We start from the raw sequence: 14,460 nt of genomic DNA, 5'->3' as shown, positions 1-14,460 counted from the left end.
GAAGAACAAATTTCACAATATATGTCAGTGATATTAAATCTGATTCTGAATCTTATATATTTCATTGTTTTCTACTAGATTTTTATATCATGTTCCACTGACAAATCAAACAAAATAAAAAAAGGGTATACAATCCCATTTAAGTGCATATTATATACCAGAGGTTGCATACCATAGTATACAATGTGCATTTAACCAATGGGTGAAATAAAGATGACCTTTCATTTTAACCTATTGGTAAAATAAAGATTATCTATTCTAACCTGAAAGTCAATAGTTAAACAAATACTGAAACTGTTAAATCTTCCTTTGTTAAACAATCTTTGCTCACTCTTAGAATATGGAACAAAAATATAAACTTTACAGAAAACTATAATTGTTCAAATGTGGAAAATAATTCTATGGTTGTGTTTCTGATAAGTTTCCATCTGTGCTGAAATATAAAACTGTCATACTCTCAAAGAAACACATTTACATTAGAAACTGTGTCATTTTTTTGCTCGGTACATCACAATGTTCTCTCCCTAAGGTACATACTATATCTGCTTTATGTAAGTTTCACAGTATATTGCATTATGTATGAAGTAAGACAAACTCTTATTAAACCAACCACAGATAAATCAGTGATTTTTCTCAATAGTTAAAGAATCAGCAAGTAATCATGAAAAGATTACAGTTACAATATTGTGTAGACTTTAATTATTAGATACAGTACCTACCTATTAGCAATAGCAATTCGTCCATAGTGTTTAGACTTGAAACGCGTGCAAAAGGTGGTTTCATATTTTGCTGTTATAGCTTCTGTGGTTTTTTATTAATTTTCCTAAGCATGACTGGGTTTGATTTATTCTCCTTAATGGAGTTGAGCTGCAATATCAGTCATTTAATTGCAAGCAAAACTCCAATGTAAAACAATGGATATTAAGCATAAAAACAAAGGTGCATTTATAAACATTGTAATGGGCATAATCACAAATAATTTTACTGTGCATTCAGACTTAATATACATATGATCACCGCCAGAGTACCAATTTTTATCTTCATTGAAGCATTCATAAATTATAGGCGAAACCAGCTACATTAAAAAAATGGTACAAGTCCTCGTGTATGACAGCAGCAGACTGCATTTATAGTTTATTTTCTCTTTGCTATTTATCCATTGATTTTAGTGCAATTTTTCAAAATTATGTCCATTGGCAGGTTTAATTGTGTATCTATTTCATATAAAGGCATTGAAACAAAATAATATGCTTTGCAAAATGCTTCTTTTCATAAAAGTGATATTGACTACCATGGAATAGTGAAAAAAAAATTGATGTCTTATTATGCACGTTAGTTATTTTCTCTTTCTATTAATGTTTTCCCTGACTCCAGAACTTAACTTGATCTTTGAACACATTGTTTCTGAAAATTAGAAATGCATATTAATTTTATCCCTCTTTAATTCTGTATTATACATAAAATTTTTCAATCTTGTAATGGTCAGAAAGAAAAATGTAATTGTATATTTTTACAAATTTTAAAATTAATTGAAAATTAAACTGAGATCGTAAAAATTGGCATAAATAAGTAAGGCCCCAATTAAAATCAGTTCTAGGGATGACTAGTTTAATATATACATGATGTCTCTTCATTTTAGCTGTTGGTAATGGCCTGCAGTTTCTGTCAGCCATAGTCATTAATATACCGTCTATTTTTTAAGAAGCTCCTTATTTAGAAACTGTAACTGGGATTCCTACATTATGCAGGTAGATTTACTGATAAAGTCTTCAGCACACAAAATATTATTTGTTATTAAATAAAGAGACATTGAATAAATTGTGCTTTTATTAAGGTTAATCAACAGGTAAAAATATTACTTTCCAAGTTCAACATTTACAACAAAACTGGAGATTCTCAGTATAAGTAAACACAACAAGACATTGTGAGTTAGCTTACAAACTGCCAAAAAAGTATTTTATAAAAATATTTTGAAATCTTTGAAGGAAATGTTCATCCTCTTCTAAATTTTGAGATTAACAGGCCATATGGCATCATAATCATTTACTTTACCTTGTTGTGTTCAATTACTACAATCAACATACCAGTTTCCAAATTAATCATAACACAGTAATTTCATTAGTTACACAGCAGGCATTTAAATTATTAGCATAACAACAGTTTGCACACAATTAAACTTTATTTGAACCTTAAAATTTGCAGACTGGAACGTTAGAACAAGATTCAATAAAGTGAATCAGACAAGACAGAAAACAGTGCTTACAGTTACTTCAAGATACACTGGGGGGAAGGAAAGGAAAGTCGGCCTCGTCCCCTTCGATTTTGAGTTTTGTCTACGACTGATTAAGTTGTAATGACAAGTCTTGAAAGCAATGAAAATATACTGGCCAAATATTCAGCAAAGTTGTTATATAAAGCCGACATGCTGTCTCAAATAGCTTGAGTTGCTCATGCTGCGAAGCACAGAAAAATAAAAAAAAAGCATCAATGAAATTATATGAGATAATTACAATAATGAGGAATTAATTTAATTAAACACTTAGCTGCTTCTTGATTTTCACATCTGTGGTAAGAGGATAGATTATTTTGTTAATAAGCTAATTCTATCTTTGTGATAAAACAAACAGTGAAACAGAACTAGTGGGTAAAAACTCCCTCTCCTGGCAAAGGACAGACAAGCTTTGCATGACCTTCTATCTGGTTTAAAAATATCCCTTTGTGTGGAATAAAACGTCATTATAGGTAGATGGGAGTTGCAGGGGAGGTGGGATTTGTGTGTGTGCGTTTGGCGGGGGGGGGTCGGTTTGGGGAAAAAGGGAAATGGAGAATATAATTGAGGTCTGCAGAAAACTACTGCCATCTAGTGTTCTCTTTCAATATATAATATCCGATATAGTTACCGCATTATCAAGTGATGCATTTCAAATCCGTTGAGAGAGAACAATAAAGCATTTGTCAAATTTTAACAACAATCTTCTGAAACTGGTAGATCACATCCATCAGATAATTACCTTTACTGATTTCTTTAAGTTCAATCGTTTCATTGTCAGAATTCTGCTCCATTCAGTCTCTGCCCTCCCCCCACCCCATTTCTTTGCACAGCTGAATGATTCTAATAATTTGTAAATTGTTATATGACATGAATTATATTTTCCAGTATGTTTTGCTTTACCGTAATGGACACATCAAGTAGTGTTTATTTTGTTTTGTTTGTCCCTGAGAATACTTTGCTGATGGGAAACTGTGCCTTGAGGTCTATTTAGTAATTTTCCCTGTTCCTCAAATTTTATATAAAAGAAAAGCTGGCAATCAGAACGGAAGTGACTATTTTTTGGGCAATAAATAAATATTATATATATTTCTTCAAGTACATTACACATTTTTAATACTGAAAAGGCACACGATTTTTCAATTCAAATACTTAAGGGATATTAAAAGGAAGTAGCTTTATTGTAAAAAGGTCAATTTCCACTTAGCAATATAATCTATGTGCTACAAATAGAGTATTTCTTCATGAAGTTATTTTTCAGGAATATTTGACAGGTGAAATATTCTCATTTAGTCACAGTGGGCAAAGGAAGGGCATTAAATCAATACAATGCAGAAACAGGCCCAAAGCAGTTATTTTTTCTCATTTGGTAAATAATTCCATGGGATTTTTTCTTGACAGCTCACAACAGGAAGATGCATAAGTCTGTCTCCTAAACATAAAAACTATTTTAAAACTACAGTATGAAACCTTGACAAGAATTCTTTCTAAATAAATGATACGGGAATAAGGTACTTATGGTCTTTCATAGTGAGATTCAATTAAAATGTACTTACCCAGACCTCCTCAAATGATGTACATCTCTATTAGGTACGCTTTGGGCACCAAGCCAATCATTCCCTTCATTTCCCCTATCCACCACCCAAATGAATTATATTCCTGAAATAACAGAAATACACACATAAATATAAATTTTAACAGAACAGCTTAGCAAAATTAGTATTGTGCAAAGGCAAATACATGATTGTATTCTATCAGTTTCCCTAATAAAGTGATTGCAAACTTGTGGCCAAGTTTGCAAGTGAAACAAAGATAAGTGGGACGGGGGGGGGGGGATCAGACAGGAAGCAGGGAGTCTGCAGAAGGACTTGGATACATTTGTTGAATGGGCAAAGAAATGGCAGATGGAATATAGCGTAGGAAAGAATAAGATCATGTACTTTGGTAGAAAGAATAAAGGCATAGGCTATTTTCTAAGTGGGGAGTAAATTCATAAATCACAATTGCAAAGCGAGTCCTCATGCAGGATGCCTAAAGGTTAGCTTGCAGGCTGAGTCGGTACGGAGAAAAACAATTGCAACGTTAGCATTCATTTCGAGAGGACTTGAATACAGAAGCAAGGATGTAATGTTCAGAGTTTGTAAGGCATTGTCCCGGTCACATTTGGAATACTGTGAACAGTATTGTGGCCCATATTCAAGAAAGGCTGTGATGATATTGGCGAGGGTGAGAATGACCATGGGAACGAAAGGGTTTACGAATGAAGAGCAACTAGTTGCCCTGGACCTGTACTTACTGGGGTTTAGAAGTATTGGAGGGGGGCGGGCAGGGTGGAATCTTATTGAAACCTACTAAATATTGAAATGTCTAGCGGATATGGATAGGATGTTTTCAGCAGAAGGAGTTGTGAGAACATAGCCTCAGAATAGAAGGGCATCACTTTAGAATCAAGAAGAAGAGGATTTTTTTTAAACCGGGGGCGGTAACGATGGTGAATCTGTGGAAATCATCACCACAGATGGCTGTAGAGGCCAAGTCTTTGCGTATTTTGATACCCAAAGTGGAGGTTGATAAGTACTTGATAATTAAGGGTGTCAAAGACTACAAGGAGATGCCAGGAGAATGGCATTGAGAGGAAAAATAAATCAGTCATGATGGAATGGTGGAACAGATTTGATGGGCCAACTGACCTAATTCTGCTTCTATGTTTTGTTGTCTTTAAAGATTAAGACATTTAACAATGCAACTTTCACATTTGGGTTTTTTTTGCATAATGTCCTGTTCTATACAACAATTGAATTCAATTAATGGAAACATGCCAAACTTTTTGTTTGAACTTCCATTAAGTTTAATGGTCATTAACTCAAAAATAAATCAGAATTGTGAAATAATGACTTTAATGCAATGTAGTTAAAAAACTGAAAATGTTCATTAGATACTTTAATTATAACTGAACCCATGCATAAGAGTTATTTAGAAACAACTGTGATCTGTTAACTGTGATCTATTAACTTTTGTCTTTGAACAAGAGGAAATCTCACTTTATGCTCAATAACAAATTTTCAACTGATGTTTCAATTGTTTTTTTTCTCTATCATTTTTTTGTGGGAATAATTGTAGCACATTCAGTCTTAGAGCAAAATTATCCATTCACAGTTCATTCAAGCAGAACAGTAACATTTAAAATTTCAAAGCTCTTGATCAACAAAACTCTGACACAGTAGTAAAAGTTTCCAACAAATTGGATAATAAGGTGAAAAGATTTTTGAAAATATTAAAACAATGAAAAATACAATACCAGGAAAGTAAACAAACAATTGGACATTTCCTTCAATATTGATGAATATCAAAACAGAACATAACACCTGACAGTGGCAGAGATTCTTAAAGAACATAAAGCCAACTTTAAACAGCTGTGATGAATTCTTTTGAATTATTTTGCTCATTTTCTTGATAGATTTAAAGAAGGATAAAACATTAGCAGTTTAGTAATTTCCAAGGCAGAAATGCAGAAGATTAAAGTTCAAAGTAAAGTTATTATTAAAGTACCTATATTGTCACCAAATACCACCCCGAGATTCAGTTTCTTGTGGGCATTCACATTAGAACAATGAAGTACAATAGAATCCGTGCAAAACAACACACAACCAAAGAGTGACAAATTGTGCAAGTACAAAAATGTAGTAATAATAATAATAATGATGATAATAGAAAAGATACACAGATAAATATATAAATAAATAAAATACTGAGAAAGTTGCAGAATCCTTGGAAATTAGTTCCCAGGTTGTTTTCAGTGGTCAGTTAGAGTTATGGTGAGTGATGATGTCTATACTCATTCAGGAGCCTGATGGTTGAAGGGTAATAACTGAAGGGATTATGATATTTTTATAGGTGAGATCTCTCCATATTTTTGAATAACTCAGAGCAATATTATTTAAGGTCTGAAAAACTTTACATTGAGTTGAGAAACTATGATGCTATTTCTGCTTCCCAGTGGGAACTATATTTAATTTCTGCTTAGAAAACAGCCAATTAGATTAACAATTCAAACCATCTGTTTTTGTTTTATGCATAACCTTAACAACAATTTCTGTCAATGACAATATGGTTGAAATTTTAACGAAGAACAAATCTCAGATTTCAGACACAAAGTTGGCAAAAAGTTTTATTTCCTGATTAAAGTTCTTTTTTTTGAAACTACCAGTTCAAAAAATAGTAAATTATTATAAACGAGGTTTAATAGCAGACAGCCTAATGAAGCATAAAGGAAAAAAATCTTATGCGATAGCTGAAATTCTCTGGCCTCTGGGCCTAAGAGGATGATAACACTTATGAGCAGAAATTATTTCAGCACATCACAGTTATCTAAAAGTCCTCTGCTGTGATATACTTTAAGTTACTATTACATTTTGCCAAAAGAAATGTTAAGAGATTGCATTTTTGTACAAAGGAATATGTGTATGTATTTTATTAGATTGCCTTTATAGTTATCATCCTGTTTTTTTTAAAGAAATCACCTGGCTACATGTTAACCAAAAGAAAACACAACAGATTTTTATTTGTGATAGGGGATTGTTATATGAAATGCTTATTACAAATTGTATAATATAAAAGTAAACTTTAAAGTAACAGGTAAAGCATTTTGAGAGCAGTTCTAAAGAGATAAAACCATGAAGAGCACTATTCAAGATGTTGTCATTGCTAAACTGAAATGAAATGCAAATCCATATTTATTGCCAACAGTGAACGCAGTAATATGGAATTGCCTGCAAGAAATGAAATCTCAGGGTTGCCAATGGTGACACGTATGTACTTTGAAATAGGAGTGTTTTAATTTACTTCCTATTCTTCCTTAACATCGGAGGCTAAATTTGTTTTAATGAATACTAAAGATATCCAAAATTCCACAGACTTACATAAAAGTACAGACTTGCACATGTAATAAACCAAAACTGAAAGCATCTGTAAATTTTTAAGGTTCTTTCCCAACTGTTTTGCTCAAGCTAATTAGTGTGTTCTGACCACAATAAAAGACAAGCAGAAGGAACTTCGCAGATTATTCCATTCAACTTTCTGTTTGAGGGAAAAACTCTGGGAATAAAATCAATCTATAGTGGGCCAAATAAAATTGAAATTTAAGGTTTATAAGTGTACAACTACTGTATATAAATATGTTTCTTTATACTGAATCCTTTTCATGTATTCATAATTCAGTATCTCATTTTTCTGGATTTTGTAATATTACCATACAAAAAATTATTAACATATTATAACTTTCTCCTTTATACCTTAGTCAAAACATTGTTGCAAAACTGTCAGTTTATATTTTCCAAATCATGCTTAGAAATATTTCTAAACATAAATAGTTTATATATTTATAGCTGTATAATAATTGAGGTTTTAATAAACCTGACAAAGGTTTACTTCACCGTATCTAATACATTGTGTATGATGAAAATCAATTATTTTACAGATCAAAGTTACGGTCAATTCTACTAGTTTCAATTACTGAATTTCAATAAAAATAGTATTATTTGCTGGAAAGTGTGTCATCAGCATATGAGTTTTCAAAAAATATATTTATCATATGCTTATTTCTATAACCCGAGTTTTTAAAAAGTGTAAAAAAATTGTCAGATTGAAAACAAACACCCAAGATTTTGATATATCTGCACAGCATAGCTCGTCTACTGGCAGAACAAATATCAGGCAGATTATTCTAAAATATTACCTGCATTAGTGACATACTGCCATTGTCTGTAGACAACGCTACATATTCTCATCTGTGCTCCTTATTAGTTTATTTTCAAACTTGAAGTGGAGGGTGTGAAGATTCATGTTAACCGAAAAAAGAATATTTACTGGTCTCTGCACAATGTTCTGGGATAAGTGTGCAGCCTGGGTTTGATCTCCACACAGCATGCAGCAACCCAGGTATGTGCAGCTCAGCCATCTGGTATTCCTCAGTGCAAAAATCCCTTGAAGTTACCATAGAAAACACAGGCACAACTAACTGAATATAGAATGAAACTATCTAGGACATTACAAAAACTGCCTTTTTAACAACCAGAAAAATATTCTCAATCTCTGTAAGTGATAAAATGTCAGTTTACACCAAGAAAAATATATGCCGATTGTGTAAAATCAAGTAATCCAAGCACAGACTAGAGGTTTTATTGTCTGTATCTTGCAAATATGAGATAATTATCACACATATCTGTTTAGATTAGAATAGTAAATCTCAGAGATCCAGGCTACAATGCAGCTTTCAGTGCCAATGCTCTGAGAGAGAAGCACTAATTGCTTAAGGGGGAAAAGCATAATATTTCCTACAAGAATTCTTAGGAAATAAAATAACCACAACAAAAGGCTGATTGTTACAGAATAGTATCTAGCTTTATAAAAAGAACTGGTGTCAAATATATGTCTATTATTAATTATGCTATATATTTAAAACTGACATTCAAGTAACCACAACATAATTTTTATACAAAGAGAAAAATAAAATATACTTAGTTTAAATTTATTCTTAAACGTCATATTTTGTTCTTTATTTCACTGGAAATAAAGAGGATATCATGTTTTAGACAAACATTAGTGAAACATGATGTACTATGCATGCTGACATCTGAGAATACCAATTACTCCCACAGTCAGTAGCATTATGTCTGTGTTTTAATGGTGGTCTGAAACTGATCTGAGACCTCAAATACAAAATGGAACCTATTGTTTATGGTAAAGGAATCTCTTGAATTTATTGTGTGGTGGTATCCCAGTATCTCATACCAGCCACACAGAGCAGCTGGTTTACAACAAGTAGTGGATGCTGGGTTCAAGTCACACTGGAGGACTTAATAAATATCCAATTAATCCAAATATAGGTTTGCATCTATCTGCATCTATCACCCTCGAAGGGCGAAGGGTCTCAGCCTGAAACGTCGACTGTACCTCTTCCTAGAGATGCTGCCTGGCCTGCTGCGTTCACCAGCAACTTTCATGTCTGTTGTTAGTATTCCACTAGTCTTGTTAGCATTGCTGAAGTGATTTCCAAAAACAATAAAAAAATGAATGCATACCATCTTAACAAAACTGTTGAATCTTTCATCTTGCAGAAACGATAATCCACACTCACTGACCACTTTATTCGGCACAATTGTACATGGGCTTGTTAATGCAAATACTTAATCAGCCAATCATGTGGCAGCAACTCAATGCATAAAAGCATGCATACTTGGTCAAGAGGTTCAGTTGTTGTTTAGACCAAACATCATAATGGGGAAGAAATGTTATCTAAGTGTCTTTGACTGTGGAATGATTGTTGGTGCCAGACAGGGTGGTTTGAGTATCTCAGAAACTGCTAGTCTCATGGGATTTTCTAAAACTTGCAGAGAATGGTGCAAAAAAACCCCCAAAAAAACAAAACATTCAGTGAGTAATAGTTCTATGCTTGATTTTTTTTTTGTTGTTGAGAGAGATCAGAGTGATTCAAGCTGACAGGAAGGTGACAGTCACTCAAATAACCACCATGCATTATAACAGTGGTGTGCAGTAGAGCATCTCTGAACATACAACACACCACACCTTGAAGTGGATGAACAGCACACTGGGTTCCACTCCCATTATCTAATAAAGTGGCCAGTGAGTGTATAAATCCTCCAACAGGACCACAACCTTGTGGTTTGGAGGCTTGCATGACTCAGTAACTCAGACAGGTATGCTGGCTGGAGTCAGGGTCTTAAGCTTTGGCTCTTGGTAAGGTCACCTATGTCAAACAGGTCAAAGTGTGGAGGAGAGATTAAGAGTGGTCCACCAGTCCTCTAGGTTCAGGGATTCAGCTCAGGGCTAACAACCCTGACTGGTAAAACAAATTTGTTACAGAAACAGCAATGAAGAATCCTCCTACATCTGAGTGTGATGATGTTCCTTCGTCTCCACCCAGGACTTGCATGGTTGACAGTAGTGAAAACTGCGAGGAAGCTACTGACATGATGAAGGAAACCTGGAACACTGCTAGAGACGGAGGACCTTCATCGCTGCCCTAAATGCCAGCGGCGTATTGGACAGTAAGTAAGTGTATAAATCTTGTTGACAAATAATATTCTAAAGAGATGACACTTTAAACTTGTAAAGCTGATGCTGACACGGAGAACAGGTAATCTAAAGTGACACTATATAAATTAAGATCTCTTGGGTATTACTGTTATAGGTGACAGCCCATAGGTACAATGCTATTTTTCACAACCAGTAACCTAATCAAGTATATGAGTGCAGTTACAAGTGTGTCATTTCTGACATGAAGGTCGAAGGGTTTTTAAGGGGGTGTGGTTGAGAGAGAAGAAGAATTGAAAAAATTAGAAAATAAAAATAATATCACTTTAATAATTAAAGTGCTGAGGGAAGTTAGAATTGCCAACAGTTTTTGCAAAATATTCCTGTTCTGATTTTGTGTTCTACTCAACAAGAAATTCAAGTGATATGGTGTTAAACAAGGTGACTTGTTTTGGATGACACATTGCTAGATGTGCATTAAGTCTCCTAAGGCTTTTCATCAGACTATTGAAGGGCTGGTTTCTTTGAAGGGAAGTAGTTGTTAAGCTTAAAAAATAGAGTCACCTAGTATCAGCTGAATGTCATGTTCAGTCCCACAATATGGGATTCAGTTTTAAACTGAAGGACTGCTTACTGCAGTTTTTACAATAGTTGACAAACTACATTACAAGCACACTGTCTCTCAATTTCTCTTTTAGGTTCACACATTTTTAGGAGTTGTCAGGAAGAAAAAAAGTTTACATCCATAGTTTTAATATTGCTTTTTTATGCCATGAAATTTTTAACCACTTGGAATAACTATTTTAAATTCAATGTTACTGCAGAGATTCATAAAAATATTTAATAGTATGATTACGTATCTATTAGAACTGAGTTAAACTTGTATCTATGGTCCACTGTAAAAAAAATCATAGCGATGATGTAACAGCAATATAGAATCTCCAAGCTATCTCAAACTCTATTTTCATAGCTGTTACATTTAAATATTTGCTATTTTGAACACTAAAACAATATCTCTTCAAAAATCAAATCTCACTCATAAAGGCACTCCTAATGTTTTCCTTATTAACATAATAAATTAGCTGTTTCTGCCAAAGTTGATTAAGAATACTAGACTTACACATGCTCCAGATGTCAGAAAAGTAAACAGATTTAACGGAACAAATATAGCAGTGCAGAAAAATACACACAAGATGTAATGGTATAGTTCAGTGATGCCATCCAGTGCATTAATACAAATAAAATCGGTCCCAATTGGTTCTTTAAACAAATATTTCACTGAATTGATATTTTAATTATATTTTATTACTTGATCACTAAATTATTTACATCCAAAGTAAGTTATTTCAAATAAGGTACAAATTTTGTACTTCACTCATGCTAATGTGCATGTGCAACGTAACTGATGATCAGAAATTTTCTGAAAAGTTACTTAGATCTATGTATCAGCTGTTTAACTTTCCTAACAGATTAACAATTTTACCACTTCATTATTTATTCTTTTTATTTAAATTTTAACTGGATTGCCCTATATTTGTTTATTAAAGAAACAATCCTTGCATCTGAAGAAATGGATTTCTTCATTATTGTTATGAAAATTGTGGCACTTGTGCACTTTTGCTAGAATTCATAATTTTGATATGAAATGTGCCTCGGAGAAAGATGGAATTAAAAATGAATCTGTGAATTACTTAACTATGATAATTGAAAAGGTCTTCAGAATTTCAAATAGTTGGTATAAGAATAATTTTCACCACGGTTTTTATCCAGCAAAGCCTACTTCAATATTCCCTATGGATGTATCTTTTAATTCCTGATATGGTTACTATATTAGAATAAACTTACTGAAAAAAATAAGGAAATTAGAACTCGCAAATTGCTAGTAACTTGTTTTATTTCCCCAAATAGGTTTGCTTCCTATTAAGGTGTCAGTTTGTGGGCAGTATAATAATGATCTCATTTTAGTTTGAGTTAGAATTCAGTGCTAAATCAATTAATGTCAGGCCACAGTTCGACTGTATCCCTGAGAAAAGAGAAGACAATTCCAGTGCATAACCTCTTCTTGCACTTCATACACCTAATGATGTTTGTTACTCTTTATTCTGCATTGTTATTGTTTTGCCTTGTTCTACCTCAATGCACATTGTAATGATCTGATCTGTATAAACAGAATGCAAGACAAGCTTTGCACTGTACCTTGGTACCTGTGGCAATAATTCCAATTCTTAGAGAAAAAGAACTAGAAGTAAACCATTTGTCCTTTGAACCAGATCTGCCGATAGTCAAGGTTGTAATAGAGCTACCTCAATATCATTATCCTGACAATATCCTTACATTCCTTCATTCCCTCCTTTTGATTTCTGCTGTGAATATTCTTGATGGCTGAGATTCCAATACAATATAGGCTAAAGAATTCCAAATGTTCTTAGCACCACGTTTAAAGATTGACTGTCCCAGGGATGAAATGTAAAAATTACAAATTAGATAATTCTAGCAATACAACTGAATCGATGCATCTTTGCAGGCCTGATGTGATTATTACCTCTGTTGCAGACCAGTGATATAATGTCCCAAGAAAGACTTCTTTTGGAGGAATGCAGGGAGAAATTAGACTGATTTGTCCAAGAATGACCATCACTGGTAGTTTCTGGAACAACCAATGATGCTCAATGCTTTATCTCTGAATTAGGAGATTTGGGAGGAAGGTCCTATACATCGGTGTTACTTCCAGTCCCTCCATCTGATCTACCAAGTCCAGGGCTCAGTCACTACAGTTGTCACACTCAGCCCAGGCTCCAAATTTCACAGCAATACCAGACTTTTCCTAAATACACTGACCTTCCAGTTCCCCAGAACTTGCAATCCTGAGGCCTTGACCAAGTTTCTATACAGGCCTCTCACTGGATTCTGGGCCCCATGCCTTACCCACTGACCTCTCTGGTACCCTGATCCTAACTTCAATCCTTTCTTACAGATCTCTCTGGCTGACCACATCCTTCTTGCGGATCCCCTTCAGAGACTCCCCTACTCACTGTTCAACCAGCCTGGCCACAAGTCCCACTTGGACACGACCTCACTTGAACCAATACGTTACGAAATTTGCACTTTGGAAGGCAATGACTGGTGGATCCACATCAGACTGGCTACCTGAGTTCAGTGGAATTTCTAGGCAAGACTGTCTTCATCAACAAGTTACATCTTTACCTCAATCACTTTAAATATCTCCCATCAGAGGGTTGTTTATTTATTTAGAGAGCCAGGGCATGCAATAGGTCCTTCCAGCTCTTCCAGTCCACGCCGCCCGGAAATCCGTGATAAACATTAGTCTAAACATGGGACAATTTATAGTGACCAATTAACCTACTAACCTGGACTGTGGGAGAAAACACAGAGTACCTGGAGAAAACCCAAGCATTCCATGGGGAAGATGGATAGCCTCCTTACAGAAGAAATCAGAACTGAACTCCAAACTCTGACAACCCAAGCTGTACCGCTTTGCTACTGTGGACAGATAGTAAAACGCAAACACGAGGAAATCTGCAGTTGCTGGTGAACGCAGCAGGCCAGGCAGCATCTCTAGGAAGAGGGACAGTCGACGTTTCGGGCCGAGACCCTTCGTCAGGACTAACTGAAAGAGGAGCTAGAGATTTGAAAGTGGGAGGGGGAGGGGGAGATCCGAAATGATAGGAGAAGACAGGAGGGGGAGGGATGGAGCCAAGAGCTGTACTAGCTCTTCTTTCAGTTAGTCCTGATGAAGGGTCTCGGCCCAAAACGTCGACTGTACCTCTTCCTAGAGATGCTGCCTGGCCTGCTGCATTCACCAGCAACTTTTATGTGTGTTGCGTGGACAGATAGTGATCAGGAACTGGTGATTTCCCTTCCTTAGCCTACAGATACCAAATGAAATATCTCTATCTTCACCATTTGGGTGAACATTAATGGTTCATGTATTAACCATGCATATTTTTGTAGATGATACAACAGGAGTGGAGGGAATCAGTGGTTGATGAGGTACAAACCCAGCAGGCACCCTGATTTGTTTTGTATATATCTAGTCAGTCTTGGTCCAAAAATGTACAACAGGGAAGCCAAAACTCAGAACATAGATGACATTTTAGGAGATTCATATCCAATAATGA

At 34.7% G+C, this 14,460-nt stretch overlaps 1 protein-coding gene and 1 long non-coding RNA gene across 3 annotated transcripts in view; one reads left to right on the top strand and one right to left on the bottom strand.

Annotated features, from left to right (window-relative positions):
- The window catches only part of LOC134357842 (uncharacterized), a 113,332-nt gene that overhangs the window by 59,495 nt on the left and 39,377 nt on the right, over positions 1-14,460 (top strand). For both annotated transcript variants that reach the window (XR_010020738.1, XR_010020737.1), the window contains exon 2: positions 10,212-10,339. This is a non-coding gene — a long non-coding RNA (uncharacterized LOC134357842). The remainder of the gene's footprint in view (positions 1-10,211; positions 10,340-14,460) is intronic.
- The window catches only part of skap2 (src kinase associated phosphoprotein 2), a 280,543-nt gene continuing 267,907 nt past the window's right edge, over positions 1,825-14,460 (bottom strand). Inside the window, exons 12-13 of the mRNA XM_063069551.1 lie at positions 3,826-3,928; positions 1,825-2,453 (exon numbers count right to left, since the gene is read on the bottom strand). Coding sequence (XP_062925621.1) covers positions 3,836-3,928 — 93 coding nt within the window. The 3' untranslated portion in view covers positions 1,825-2,453; positions 3,826-3,835. The remainder of the gene's footprint in view (positions 2,454-3,825; positions 3,929-14,460) is intronic.

This window comes from Mobula hypostoma, chromosome 17 (genome assembly GCF_963921235.1).
Source record: "Mobula hypostoma chromosome 17, sMobHyp1.1, whole genome shotgun sequence".
Classification (NCBI taxonomy): Eukaryota; Metazoa; Chordata; class Chondrichthyes; order Myliobatiformes; family Myliobatidae; genus Mobula; species Mobula hypostoma.
The sequence above is the reverse complement of the archived record's forward strand: the minus strand, read 5'-3'. Positions and strand labels throughout refer to the sequence as shown.